Here is a 15,080-nt window from a genome sequence, read left to right on the forward strand (position 1 = left end):
TTGCCAGCACTTGCCATTTGTTGATTGGTTGATGGTAGCCATTCTGATAGGTGTGAGGTGATACCAAATTGTGCATAAATTTATCTCTCTGATAATCAGTGATTTTGAGCATTTTTCACATATCTCTTGGCCTTCTGTATGTCCACTTTGGAGAAGTGTCTATTTAGGTCCTTTGCCCATTTTTTAATAGGATTGTTTGTCTTCCTTTTGTTAAGTTGTATGAGTTCCTTATATATTTTGGATATTAACCCTTTATCAGCTGTATCATTGCCAAATATGTTCTCCCATACAGTGGGCTACTTTTTTAATTTCTTGATGGTTTCTTTTGCTGTACAGAAGCTTTTAATTTTGATGTAGTCCCATTTGTTTATTTTCTCTTTAGTTTCCTTTACTCTAGATGTATCAATAAACATATTGCTATAACAGATGTCTGAGATTTTGCTGCCCATGGGTTCTTCTAGGATTTTTATGGTCTCACAACTTACATTTAAGTCCATTTTAAGTTTACAGCCCAAGTGTCCATCAGTACATAAGTGGATAAAAAAAGCTGTGGTACATTTACACCATGGAATACTATACTGCAGTAAAAAAGAAGGATCTCTTACCCTTTGAGACAGCATGGAGGGACCTGAAGAGTATTATGCTAAGTAAATTAAGCTAGTCAGAGAAAGACAATATCACATGATCTCACTCATATATGGAATCTAATGAACAAAATAAACTAATGAATGAAATAGATCCAGACACATAGAAGCATAAAACAGACTTACAAATCTCAGAGGGAAGGTGGGTGGGAGGGGGACAGAGTGGGTGAGAAGAGATCAACTAAAGCACTTGTATTCATATATGCATAACCCATGGACAGAGACAATAGGGTGGTGAAGGCCTGGAGTGGGGAAGCCAGGGGCAGGCTAAAAGGGGAAAAGAGGGGACACATGTAATACTTTCAACAATAAGAGAGTCGGACCTGCATTACCACCATTGGTCCACCATCCAGAACTGTAATGTCAGTGCTGAAATGTGCACATAAGGAACTATTTGACATTGAAATTGGGTCTCAAAAGAACTGTTGGCCCAAAAAGAAAATCACTACAGACTGATTCATTTGCCTGTCACCATAAACATTATTGCTTGCCTCATTTTCAGTTCTTTTTTTTTATTATTTTTTTATTATTTTTTTATTTCATTTTTTTTATTGAGGTATTACATGTGTACATATCTTACCATTACCCCCCCACCCCACACCCATACATGCCCTCACCCCCCAGAGTTTTGCGTTCATTGTTTATGCTTATATGCATTCATACAAATCCTTCATTTGATTTCTTATCTCCCCCACCTCTCCCTAACTTTCCCCCTGTAATTTGAAAGTCTGTTTGTTGCTTTACTGTCTCTGTATCTATCTTTTTGTTCATCAGTTTATAATGTTCTTTATTATCCATAAATGAGTGAGATCATGTGGTATTTTTCTTTCATTGACTGGCTTATTTCACTTAGTATAATATTCTCCAATTCCATCCAGGTTGCTGCAAATGATGAGAATTCCTTCTTTTTTATGGCAGCATAGTATTCCATTGTGTAGATGTACCACAGTTTTCTGATCCAGTCATCTGCTGACGGGTACCTAGGCTGTTTCAAAATCTTAGCTATTGTAAATTGTGCTGCTATGAACATAGGGGTGCATATATCCTTTCTGATTGGTGTTTCTAGTTTCTTCGGATATATTCCCAGGAGTGGGATTACTGGGTCAAATGGGAGTTCCATTTTCAGTTTTTTGAGGAAACTCCATACTGTTCTCCACAGTGGCTGCACCAGTCTGCATTCCCACCAGCAGTGCACGAGGGTTCCTTTTTCACCGCATCCTCGCCAACACTTGTCGTTTGTTGATTTGTTGATGATAGCCATTCTGACAGGTGTGAGATGGTACCTCATTGTTGTTTTGATTTGCATCTCTCGGATAATAAGTGACTTTGAGCATGTTTTCATGTGTCTCTTGGCCTTCCTTATGTCTTCTTTTGAAAATATTCTGTTTAGGTCCATTGCCCATTTTTTTAATTGGATCATTTATCTTCCTTTTATTAAGTTGCATAAGCTGCCTGTAGATGTTGGAGATTAAACTTTTATCAGTGATGGCATTTTAAAATATGTTCTCCCATGCAGTGGGCTTTCTTGCTGTTTTGTTGATGGTTTCTTTTACTGTAAAAAAGCTTTTTATTTTGATGTAGTCCCATTTGTTAATTTTCTCTTTAGCTTCCATTGCCCTAGGGGCAGTGTCAGTGAAGAAGTTCTTTTGGCATATGTCTGAGATTTTGTTGCCTGTTGATTCCTCTAGTATTTTTATGGTTTCCCGTCTTATGTTTAAGTCCTGTATCCATTTTGAGTTTATTTTTGTGTATGGTGTAAGTTGGTGATCTAGTTTAATTTTTTTGCATGTGTGTGTCCAATTTTCCCAACACCATTTATTGAAGAGACTGTCTTGACTCCATTGTATGTTCATGCCTCCTTTGTCAAATATTAATTGAGCATAGTGGTTTGGGTCGATATCTGGATTCTCTATTCTGTTCCATTGATCTATATGTCTGTTCTTGTGCCAGTACCAGGCTGTTTTGAGAACAGTGGCTTTGTAATACAGCTTGAAATCTGGTATTGAGATCCCTCCTACTTTATTCTTCTTTCTCAGAATTGCTGAGGTATTCGGGGTCTTTTTTTATTCCAGATGAATTTTTGGAGAGGTCTTTCTAGGTCTGTGAAATATGCTGTTGGTATTTTGATGGGGAGTGCATTAAATCTGTAGATTGCTTTGGGTAGTATGGACATTTTAATGATGTTGATTCTACCAATCCATGACCATGGTATGTTCTTCCATCTGTTTATGTCTTCCTCTATCTCTTTTTTCAGTGTTGTGTAGTTTTCCGCGTATAGGTCTTTTACCTCTTTAGTTAAGTTTATTCCTATGTGTCTTAATTTTTTTGGTGCGATGGTAAATGGGATTGCTTTTTTAGTCTCTCTTTCTGTAAGTTCACTATTGGTGTATAGAAATGCCATAGATTTCTTGGCGTTAATTTTGTATCCCGCTACATTGCCAAATTCATTTATTAATTCTATTAGTTTTTTGATGGAATCTTTTGGTTTTTTTATGTACAATATCATGTCATCTGCAAATAAGGACAGCTTCACATCTTCTTTTCCAATTTGGATGCCGTTTATTTCTTCTTCTTGCCTAATTGCGATAGCTAATACTTCCAGTACTATGTCAAACAGGAGTGGTGAGAGTGGGCATCCCTGTCTTGTTCCTGTTCTTAGGGGAAATGGTTTTAGTTTTTGCCCATTGAGTATGATGTTTGCTGTGGGTTTATCATATATAGCTTTTATTATGTTGAGGTATGATCCTTCTATTCCCACCTTGTTGAGAGTTTTTATCAAGAAAGGGTGTTGGATTTTGTCAAATGCTTTTTCTGCATCTATTGATATGACTATGTGATTTTTATCTCTCAATTTGTTTATGTGATGTATCACATTTATTGACTTGCGGATATTGTACCATCCTTGCATTCCTGGGATAAATCCTACTTGGTCATGATGTATGATCTTTCTGATGTATTGCTGGAGCCTATATGCTAGGATTTTGTTGAGGATTTTGGCATCTATGTTCATGAGGGATATTGGTCTGTAATTCTCTTTCATTGTGTTGTCTTTATCTGGTTTTGGTATTAGGGTGATGCTGGCTTCATAGAAGGATCCTGGAAGTGTTCCTTCCTCTTGAATTTTTTGGAATAGTCTGAGGAGGATAGGTTTTAGTTCTTCCTTGAAAGTTTGGTAAAACTCTCCTGTGAAGCCGTCTGGCCCCGGGCTTTTGTTTGCCAGAAGCTTTTTGATGACTGCTTCAATTTCTTTCATAGTTACTGGCCTTTTGAGCTGTTTAGATTCTTCCTGATTGAGTTTTGGAAGGTTGTATTTGTCTAGGAATATGTCCATTTCCTCCAGGTTGTCCAGTTTGTTGGAATAGAGTTGTTCATAGTATTTTGTAACAATCCTTTGTATTTTGTCGGGGTCTGTTGTTATTTCACCTCTTTCATTTCTGATTTTGTTTATTTGGGTCCTCTCTCTTTGCTTCTTGGTGAGACTGGCTAGAGGTTCATCAATCTTGTTTATCCTTTCTAAGAACCAGCTCTTGGTTTTGTTGATCTTTTGTATTGTTTCTTTAGTCTCTATGTAGTTTATCTCCGCTCTGATCTTTATTATTTCTTTCCTTCTGCTTACACTGGGATTTTCTTGTTGCTCTCTCTCTAACTCTTTGAGTTGTTGGGTTAAGTAATTTATTACCATTGTTTCTTGTTTTTTGCAGTAGGCTTGTAGAGCTATGAACTTCCCTCTCAGGACTGCTTTCGCTGTGTCCCATAGATTTTGGATTGTTGTGTTTTCATTGTCGTTTGTTGCCATGATGTTTTTTATTTCTTCCTTGATGTCTTTGGTAACCCAGGCATGGTTTAGTAGCATGCTGTTTAGTCTCCATGTGTTTGATTTCTTTGGGTTGTTTTTATTGTAGTTGATTTCCAGTTTTATGCCACTGTGATCTGAGAAGATACTTGATATGATTTCTATCTTCTTGAATTTGGAGAGACTGCCTATGTCCTAACATATGGTCTACCTTTGAAAATGAACCCATGTGCACTTGAGAAGAATGTATATTCTGTGGCTTTGGGGTGAAATGTTCTGAAGATGTCGACTAATTCCATCTGGTCTAGTGAGTCATTTAGGATTGATGTATCTGTGCTGATTTTTTGTTTAGAGGATTTGTCCAATGGTGATAGTGGGGTATTGACGTCTCCTACTATGATTGTATTGCTGTCAATCTCTCCTTTGATATCTTCCAGGAGTTTTGTAATGTATCTTGGTGCTCCTGTATTGGGTGCATATATGTTTACCAGAGTAATTTCTTCTTGTTTGATTTCTCCCTTTAGTATTATGAAGTGGCCTTCATTATCTCTTGTAATGTCCTTCACTTTGAGATCTAATTTGTCAGATATAAGTATTGCTACCCCAGCTTCTTTTTCATTTCCATTCACCTGGAAAACCTTTTTCCATCCCTTTACTCTCAGTCTGTATGCGTCCTTTTTTTTTGAGGTGGGTTTCCTGTAGACAGCAGATATATGGGTTTTGTTTTCTAATCCAATCTGTTACCCTGTGTCTTTTGATTGGGGCATTCAATCCATTTACATTTAAAGTTATTATTGATAGGCACTTATTTGTCGCCATTTTTATTCTATACCCCTGTGTTCCTTCTTTGCTTCTTATTTCTTTCTTTCTTTCTTTTTTTTTTTTTTTACAGCAGACCCTTTAGCATTTCTTTCATTGCTGGTTTGGTGGTGATAAACTCCCTTAGCCCTTTTTTGTCTGTGAAGCTCCTGATTTCACCTTCAATTTTGATTGATAGCCTTGCTGGGTACAGTATTCTTGGATTCATACCCTTCCTTTGCATGACTTTGTATATTTCATTCCATTCCCTTCTGGCCTGATGAGTTTCTGTTGAGAAATCAGTTGCTAGTCTGATGGGGGTTCCTTTGTATGTAACTGTCTGTCTCTCTCTGGCCGCTTTTAAGATTCTTACTTTGTCATTGGTGTTTGCCAACTTAATTATAATGTGCCTTGGCGTCGGTCTTTTGGGGTTCATTTTGCTTGGAACTCTGTGAGCTTCTTGGATTTGTGTGGGTTTTTTCTTCCCTATATCAGGGAAGTTATCTGTTATTATTTCTTCTAACAGGTTTTCTATTCCTTGCTCCGTTTCCTTTCCTTCTGGTACCCCTATTATCCTGATGTTGTTTTGTTTTGTGTTGTCCCAAAGTTCCCTTAGGCTCTCCTCATGCTTTCTAATTTTTGTTTCTAGAAGCTGTTGTAATTGGGTATTTTTTTCCATCTTGTCTTCTAGCTCACTTATGCGGTCCTCTGCTTCTTCTAGTCTACTCTTGATTCTTTCTATTGAGTTCTTTACAGCAGTGATGTCATTTTTCATTTCTTCTTGGTTCTTCTTCATTTCCTCTTGGTTCTTACTCATATTGTCGAATTTGTCTTCCATCCTTTTCAGCCAACTTATGACCATTTCTCTGAATTCTTTCTCTGATAGGTTGTTTGCCTCTAATTCGTTTACTTCCTTTTCTGGTGATGCCTGCTTCTCTTTCCTATGGGGGATATTTCTTTGTCTCCCCATGGTCTCTCTTCTCCGCATGTCTGGTTATATAGTTCTCTCTCTCTGGCGTTGATTTAAAGGTACAAAATACAACACAACCAGGCACAACACACAAGGCACTGAACAGAATTGTATTCACGATATTAATAACCTCCAATAAAGGTAACCACCAGAGAAAGACAAACTAGGGTATAGGAGTGGAAGAGGGAGAGTAAAAAGAAAGAACAAAACAAAAAAACAAAAAAAACAAAAAAAAAGAGTGTGAATCTGAACTTGGGAAAAGAGCAGAAAAAAAGGAAAAGAAAAATAGTAAGAGAGACAAGAACAATACTAAGAGAGAAAAGGGGAACAAACTATATATATGGGGAGTAAACTCCACTAGAACAACCACTAATCCCAGCAAATTCCAGCAACATGAGCCTGGAGATTAATACAAACTGCAACACCAACTAATATCAAGTGAGGCAAGGGAAAACAAAAGTAAAAAACAAACAAAAACAAAGCAAACAAAAGAACCAACCAACCAAACAAAAAGAATAATCAAAACAATCTCATAAAAAAGCATAAAAATTCAATCTAATCAACATTCAAGCAAACAACAACAAAAGGCCAGAGAGAAAAATATTTTTTAAGGTAGTGTAGAGAGAGGTATGTATGGATTTGGAGCAGGGGTTGAGAATTAGATATATAAGTAGGGTGAAATTTTAGCAGAGGGTAAACTGAAAAAGTAGGGAAAATCTATAGCCAGAAAGGGTTAAGAAAAACAGGAGACCAAAAGGGGAAAGGTTAGGAGGAGAGTGATGGCAAAATGTTAGCGTTGAGATAGGGTAAGGGAAAGATGCAAATAGAATGTAGGACACTAATCCCAAAATACAAGAAAGGGAAAATCAAATGACATTAAAAAAAAAGTAAAATAATAGTAATAATAATGCTGATTGAAAATAAAAATGTAATAATTAAAAAGGTGAAAATCGAGTGAGGAAAAAGAAAAAAATTTAGTTTCTTAAGTAAAAGATGCAAAAAATGAAAATAAAAAAAAATTAGAATAAAAAATTTTTTAAAAAATTGAAAAAGGAATTAAAAATTAAAAAATAGGAAGACTAAAATGTGCAGTAGCGGCTGTCATTCACTTCCTCTAATATTCTGTTTGGTATGCCTGTTTCCCAGTCTGGGCGGTATTTCAGTTCAGCTTCGTTCCACTGCTTCTCAGTGTTGTAAGCCAGTCCTGCTTTTTGAGCCAGCCTTGTCTTAATTTCTCATATTTATTTTTGATTACACCAGAGACAATTAGCATTTCAGCCCCTGGGTGGCAGTGTTTCTGAATTGACTTCCGGGCCTCTCTAGCTTCCCCCCCCTCTATGGCACTCACTACTGGTTTGTGGAGGTGTGCGCCTCAGAGCTGCCTCTCCGATGGTCACACCCAGCTCTGTTCCCAGGTTCCGAAAAAACAACTTCCCCCTGCAGTCTTTCAGGGTTTTTCCACCTGGGTTTTCCTATGTATTGGGCTTAGTAATCAGAGTCGGAAAGAGCCCAAGTGTGCGGACAGTGGGTCTGTGCGCCAGACTAAGTAGCCTGCACTCGTTTGGAAATTCTTAGTCTGATCCTCCTCGTCAGATTAAAATGAGTTGCTTTTAAGAGGTCACTTCTGTTAGCAGCTCAGAGGACCCCCTTCCACATTCACGGATCACGGCAGTTCCAACTGCCGCCGATTTTTCTAGGCACAGACCTCCCGGTTCCTGCCTGTCTTGCGGCTCGCGCGCTTCCCTCACACCGCGGGGATTAGAAACCACACCTTATTTCAGGTGAAATCTGACCTTTCCGTGGTGCAGTGAAGAGTTCCTTTGAATCCGAATGTTTGCGCCGATAGGGGACCGGTGTTCTGGTACTCACAGCTGTTCAGTGTTTGCAGTTGTCGCGGAAAGTCAGGTTTCCAATAAAGTCCTCCTTTCCTTGCAAGATGGCGATGCGCCCGGTGAGCCCGCAGCTCCGGGAGGTGACCCAGCCCCTGTGGGTGCTGCACAGTCAGGGGAGCCCTGGCCAGCACTCCCCCGCCTTCTCCTGTAGTTTCCATTTTCAGTTCCTATAAGTGTATTTCTAATAGCACATGATCTCACTCATCTAGGGGAAATAATGAACAACATAGACTGATAAACAAGAACAGACCAAGAAACAAGGAGGCATGGATCAGACTGTCGGGCCTCAGAGGGAGGGGAGGGGAGGGTGGGGGTAAAGGAGAGAGATCAACCAAAGGACTTGTGTGCAAGCATATGATCCTAACCAGCAGTTAAGGACAACAGGGGGGTGGGGGCATGCGTGGGGAGGGGTGTGGGATGGGAATGGGGGGATGAGGACAAATATGTGATACTTTAATCAATAAAGAAATTTAAAAAAACACAAACAAAAACAAAACAGTAAATACAGATCTGCGGAACAGAGGCATATAAAATAAATAAATAAATAAACAAACAAACAAATAAATGAATAAATAAATCCTATCTAATAAAAGAGTAATATGCAAATTAACCATCACTCGGCTACACCCACAAGCCATGCCCACCAGCCAATCAGGAGCAAGAACGCAAATTAACCCAACCAAGATGGCTGCGGCCACAGAGCAAGCCGGAGTTTTGGGTTTCCCTGGCAATGGAGGAAGCCAAGCTTTTCACCCACCCTGGCTGGCCAGGCCTCCACTCCAGGCTACAAAGTTTCAATTATAGAAGATAAATAAATCCCAACAAAATTGGCAGCAGCCACAGAGCTGGAGAGAGCAGGTGGCTTGAGTTGTCCCCGGCGATGGAGGAAGACAAGTTTCCACAGCCCTGGCCTGCCTTGGTCTCCACTTAAGGCTACAAAGTTTCAATTATAGAAGATAAATAAATCCCAACAAAATGGCTGCAGCCACGGAGCAAGCAGGAGGCTTGGTCCACTCAAGACTACAAAGTTTCAATTATAGAAGATAAATAAATCCCAGATACCAGGGCCTCCACTTGGGTAGCTGGGGTGTGTGGCCAGCCTGCAAAACACCACAGGCCCCTTGCCCAGGCCGCCCCATGCCCCAAAGGAATCCCCATGTTGATCCGGGACACCCTTCAGGGCAAACCAGCTGGTCCCCACCCGTGCACCAGGCCTCTATCCTATCTAATAAGAGTAATATGCAAATTGACCATCCCTCCAACACACAAGATGGCTGCCCCTATGTGATCAAAGATGGCTGCCACAAGATGGCCAGCAGGAGAGGGCAGTTGGGATGGACCAGGCCTGCAGGAAGGGCAGTTGTGGGTTATCAGACCAGCAGGGGAGGGCAGTTGGCAGGGACCAGGCCTGCAAAAGAGGGTAGTTGTGGGCGATCAGACCAGCAGAAGAGGGAAGTTTGGGGGGACCCAGGCCTGCAGGGGAGGGCAGTTGGGGGGGACCAGGCATGCAAGGAAGGGCAGTTAGGGGTGACCAGGCCTGCAGTGGAGGGAAGTTAGGGTCAAAGAAGCTGGCAGGGGAGCAGTTAGGCATCAGTCAGGCTGGAAGGGGAGTGGATAGGGGGTGATCAGGCTGGCAGGCAGAAGCGGATAGGGGCAATCAGGAAGGCAGGCAGGCAAGCAGTTGGGAGCCAGCAGTCCTGGATTGTGAGAGGAATGTCCAACTGCCCATTTAGGCCCTAACCTACCAGGATCATGCCTAAATGGGCAGTCGGACATTCCTCGAGAGGTCCCAGATTGGAGAGGGTGCAGGCTGGGCTGAGGGACACATACTCCCGTGCGTGAATTTTGTGCACCAGGCCGCTAGTAAATAAATAAATAAATAAATAAATAAATAAATAAATAAAACCAATTCCTTAAAAATTATAAAAGTGAAAATACAGAATTTACTAACTTTTGTCATCATACCTATCTTTTATTTTTTATTTTATTTTTTAATTCTTTATTGTTACAGTATTACATATGTCTCCTTCTCCTCAGCCCCCCCATTGACCTCTCCCTGGCCACTTCCGCCCCCCAGCACTTGCCATCAACCCCCTAGTGTCTGTGTTCATTGGTAATGCTTATATACATACATACAAGTCCTTTGAGTGATTTCTTTTTTACTTATTTTATTTTATTTTTATTGATTGATTAAGGTATTACATATGTGTCCTTATCCCCCCATTATGCCTCCACCCCACACTCATGCCCTCACCACCCTGTTGTCTGTTTACATTGGTTAGGCTTACTAGTATATGCATGCATACAAGGCCTTTGGTTGATCTCTCCCCCTTACCCTCACCCTCCCATACCTTCCCTCTGAGATTTGATGGTCTGATCAATGGTTCTCTGTCTCTGGATATGTTTTTGTTCATCAGTTTATGTTGTTCATTATATTCCACAAATGAGAGATCATGTGATATTTATCTTTCTCTGACTGGCTTATTTTGCTCAGCATAATGCTCTCCAGGTCCATCCATGCTGTTATAAATGGTTAGAGTTCCTTCTTTTTTACAACAGTGTACTATACCATTGTGTAAATGTACTACTGTTTTTTGTTTGTTTGTTTTATTGTTTAAAGTATGATTTATGTCTCCCTTTTCCCCGATTGATCCCTCCCCCCACCATCCACTCCCACCCCCAGAAAAAGTCCCCACCACCGTAGTGTCTGTGTCCATTGGTTATGCTAATATGCATGCACACAAGTCCTTTGGTTGAGCTCTAACTCCCCCCTCCCCTGCCTTCCCTCTGAGGTTTGACAGTCTGTTCTATGCTTCTCTGTCTCTAGATCTATTTTTGTTCATCATTTTATGTTGCTCATTATATCCCACATATGAGTGATATCATGTGATATTTATCTTTTCTGACTGGCTTATTTCACTTAGCATAATGCTCTCCAGGTACATCCAAGCTATTGCAAATGGTAAAAGTTCCTTCTTTTTTACTGCAGCATAGTATTCCATTGTGTAGATATACCACAGTTTTTTAATCCACTCATCTGCTGATGGGCACTTACATTGTCTCTAAATTTTAGCTATGGGAAATTGTGCTGCTATGAACATAGGGGTGCATATATCCTGCCTGATTGCTCCCAATCACCTTTGCCTGACTGCTTGATCACCCCTAACTGCTCCCCTGCCTTCCTTAACACCCCTAACTTCTCCCCTGCCAGCCTGATTAACCGTAACTGCCTCTGCCTTGGCCCCCCCATCCAGCACCCAGGATTCCATCCTTTGTCCAGCCACAGGCACCTGGGACCTGGGTTTCCCTCCCTCTGGCCGGCCACAGGCACCAGGGACCCAGACCTGCTTTGCTTGGGCCAGGGTCAACCACAGGGAGCATGTGCAGGTGGTTTTGCCCAGGCCAGCCGCAGGCACGAGGGAGTGCTTGGAGGGTGGCTTTTCTCCTTCTCTTGGGCCACTGCTGCAGGCGCTGGCTCTCGGGACCATGGGGAAAGTGGCTTTTCTCTCTCTCCTGGGCTGCAGCTGCAGGCGCAAGTGCCCGGGACCCCAGGCAAGTGGCTTTGCCTGGGCCCGGCTTTGTCAGGAAGGATGTCCAGAAGGTCATCCGGAAGACGTCTGGTTTAATTAGCATATAACCCTTTCATCAGTATAGATAGGTACTTGTTTGTAGCCATTTTTATTGTTTATGCCTGTTTTCCTTATTCCTCTTTTATTTTCTACTTTTTACAACATCTGCCTGTCCCACACTCAAACACATTCACACCACACATAAACACACAATGACCCTTATTCTGAATTCTATGTCTGACATATTGCATGCCTCTATTTCATTTAGTTAGTTTTGTGGTGACTCCTCCTCTTCTTTCCTTTGGGAGTTGTTTCTTTTTGTCCCCATTTTTGCTCTCACAGAAGGGTCCAGGCATCGAGACAGTGTGGCCAGGGGCCGAAACCTAGGGCTTGGTCAGCAGGGGGAACATTTAGTGGCTCACCTGTGGGACACGTGACGCTGGGGCTGACTCCACAGTATTGGTGGGCAGGGAGTGCAGTCTGAGGCTCACCTGCAAGGATGCACAGGGCCACAGCCAACACTGTGGGCTTGGCAGGTGGGGAGTGCAGTTTCAGACTCACCAGCGGGATGCGTGGTGCCAAGGACTGACACGGTGGGCCAGAGGGAGTGGGGTGCACTTTGGGACCTACAGGAGCCCACATCTGGGGAGGCTGGAGTGCTCGTGTCCATGGGTCTGCAGCTGATATAGCAGGTCTTTGGCCGGATTGGCTATATGGTCTGGGGTGGTGTCTGAGTCCAGGCTGGCTGGTGGTGAATCTGGGGTCCTAGTCACAACAGCTCTCCCCTTCAAGATGGCATGGCTTCTGTCAGAGTTGGCCACCCCGGAGGTGATTTCAGTGGTAGCAAGGGCTCTCATTTTATGTGAGCCCGGTATGTGAGCCCCCAAAAGTCCTGCAGAATCTAACTGTCCCTCACTCGCACACATTCATACCACACACATCCACACACTCCCTGTTTGCTCCCTCACTCACTCACACACTCTTCCTCATTGCTGTCCTGCTGTCTGCCATCTTCTATCTCAACTAATAGGAACAGTAATAAAAGAGAAATATGCAAATTGACCATACCTCTGTGACACCCATCATCCAATCAGGAGTTAGTATGCAAATTAACCTAACAAAAATGGTGGGTTAATTTGCATATGCAGGTGTGGAGCTGCCAGGCGGAGTGGGACGCCTGCTATGATGGGTAAGGCAGGGGGTGGAGGGAGCTACGGAGTGTCACTCTGGCCGGGAGTGAAGACTGCCAGCTCCTGGGTGGCCGAGAGCAAAGCCAGGGGATAGGTAGGCCTATATTTGCAAGAATCTTCGTGCAACGGGCCTCTAGTGTGTGTGTGTGTGTGCGTGCGTGTGTGTGTGTGTGTGTATAAAATATTATTTTAGGTGGCGGCCATTTTGTTTGGACACCGAGCGGGAGTTGGTGGCAGCGGTTGTGGTGGCACAGACGAAAGGCAGGAAAGGGCAGGCAGTGTGAGTAGGTGGACCGGACCGGCTGAGCCCAGCAACCAGCCAGCCAATAATGAACTAACCTAGCAGTGTACCACTTACACATCTAGCCAACCAAACAAGTTAGCCCGAGCCCCTTCACCATCAACTCAGGTTTGGCCGGCCCCCGGCCTGCCTACCGCAGCCGTCGTGGCAGCCCCGGGAGGAGCACTGGCGTCCTTTTCCTTCGATCCTCGGGATTTGAAGATGGCTGCACAGTCAGCACCCAAAGTTGTGCTAAAAAGCACCACCAAGATGTCTCTAAATGAGCGCTTTACTAATATGCTGAAGAAAAAACAGCCCATGCCAGTGAATATTAGGGCTTCGATGCAGCAACAGCAGCAGCTAGCCAGCGCCAGAAACAGAAGAGTGGCCCAGCAGATGGAAAATAGACCCTCTGTACAGGCAGCATTAAAACTTAAGCAGAGCTTAAAGCAGTGCCTGGGTAAGAGTGACATCCAGGCACGGTTAGGCCGACCCATAGGGGCCCTGGCCAGGGGAGCGATCGAAGGAGGAGGCCTACCCATAATCCAGAGAGGCTTGCCTAGAGGAGGACTACGTGGGGGATGTGCCACAAAAACCCTCCTTAGGGGCGGGATGTCACTCCGAGGTCAAAACCTGCTCCAAGGTGGACAAACCGTAGCTCCCTGAATGGGCTTAAGAAGAGGTGGTGTTCGAGGTCGTGGAGGTCTTGGGAGAGGGGGCTTAGGGCGTGGAGCTATGGGTCATGGCAGAATCGGTGGTAGAGGTCGGCGTATGATAGGTTGGGGAAGAGGGGGCTTTGGAGGCCGAGGTCGAGGCCGTGGATGAGGGAGAGGTGCCCTTACTCGCCCTGTACTGACCAAGGAACAGCTGGACAACCAATTGGATGCATACATGTTGAAAACAAAAGGACACCTGGATGCAGAGTTGGATGCCTATATGGCACAGACAGATCCTGAAACCAATGATTTAAGCCTGCTTTCCCTCCTCTGAGAGACTCTTGTTGAAAAGTTACCACGTCTGTAAATAACCTTGAGATAACAGATGAGAAGAGCCTACCTGATTGATGCTGGAAGGATCTATCACAATAGATTATGGACTTACTTGCCACCAGTTTGTACATTTAGTGTGTTCCTTTTACTTTTTTGATAACTGTATTGTATGAAACCCTTTTTTTCCTCTGAAAAAGAAATATTTATTTCAGAGAGGAAGGGAGAGGGTGAGAGAGAAAGAAACATCAATGATGACAGAGTATCATTGATTGGCTGCCTCCTGCACACCCCAACTGGAGACTGAGTCTGAAACCCCAGCATGTGCCCTGGACCAGAATTGAACCTGAAACCCTTCAGTCCACAGGCTGATATTCTATCCAGTGAGCAACACCAGCTAGGCCCCTACTAATATTTTTTTTTATGTTCTGCTGTCTTAATGGTATTTTAAAACACAGTTATTTTAAGAAATGAGGAAGTTTTGACCTGCCTGCTGGTTAAAGGTCTGCTGCAGGTGGTGTTGATTGCTTGAGACAGCGGAAAACTATAAGCTCTTGTTTAAGTAAAGATTAAACTGGCCAAATGAATCCAAAGATGCCTAAAAATTAGAAAAATATAGCCCTGCTAAACAGTCATGAAACCCAAAAGTCACATGGAAAAGACAGATTCAGCTAGTTAATAAAAATTCAGACACTTCCAGTTTAAGATTATCATGAATATATATACTTGATTTACACCAAATGTGCCATTGAAATTAAGCTGAGGAATAAATAGGATGGTCTTTTCTATGAATGGTGCTGAAGCAATCATATATCCCTATGGCATAATATAAATCTTGACTTCTACCTCACAACACACCCACAAATCAAAAATTAGCATAGACCTAAGTGACCTAAATGTAAAAAGTAACAAACATAACTTCTAGAATAAATCATAGATTATATATTTATCTTGTAGG

The 15,080-nt window shown here is 42.6% G+C and overlaps 1 protein-coding gene across 1 annotated transcript; it reads left to right on the top strand.

The window, feature by feature from the left end:
• The first annotated feature begins 13,124 nt into the window (after positions 1–13,124).
• LOC307096427 (chromatin target of PRMT1 protein-like) lies at positions 13,125–13,960 on the top strand. Its single transcript, XM_079766039.1, has one exon. It carries the CDS (start codon positions 13,359–13,361, stop codon positions 13,800–13,802), a length of 444 nt encoding a protein of 147 aa, XP_079622165.1. The 5' UTR covers positions 13,125–13,358; the 3' UTR covers positions 13,803–13,960.
• The last annotated feature ends 1,120 nt before the right edge of the window (positions 13,961–15,080 follow it).

This window comes from Cnephaeus nilssonii, assembly GCF_951640355.1.
Source record: "Cnephaeus nilssonii genome assembly, chromosome: X".
NCBI classification, from domain to species: Eukaryota; Metazoa; Chordata; class Mammalia; order Chiroptera; family Vespertilionidae; genus Cnephaeus; species Cnephaeus nilssonii.

What these genes read in the sequence shown, in the direction of transcription:
- LOC307096427 (XM_079766039.1), top strand. Translation starts at nt 13,359, where the DNA reads ATGGCTGCACAGTCAGCACCCAAAGTTGTGCTAAAAAGCACCACCAAG.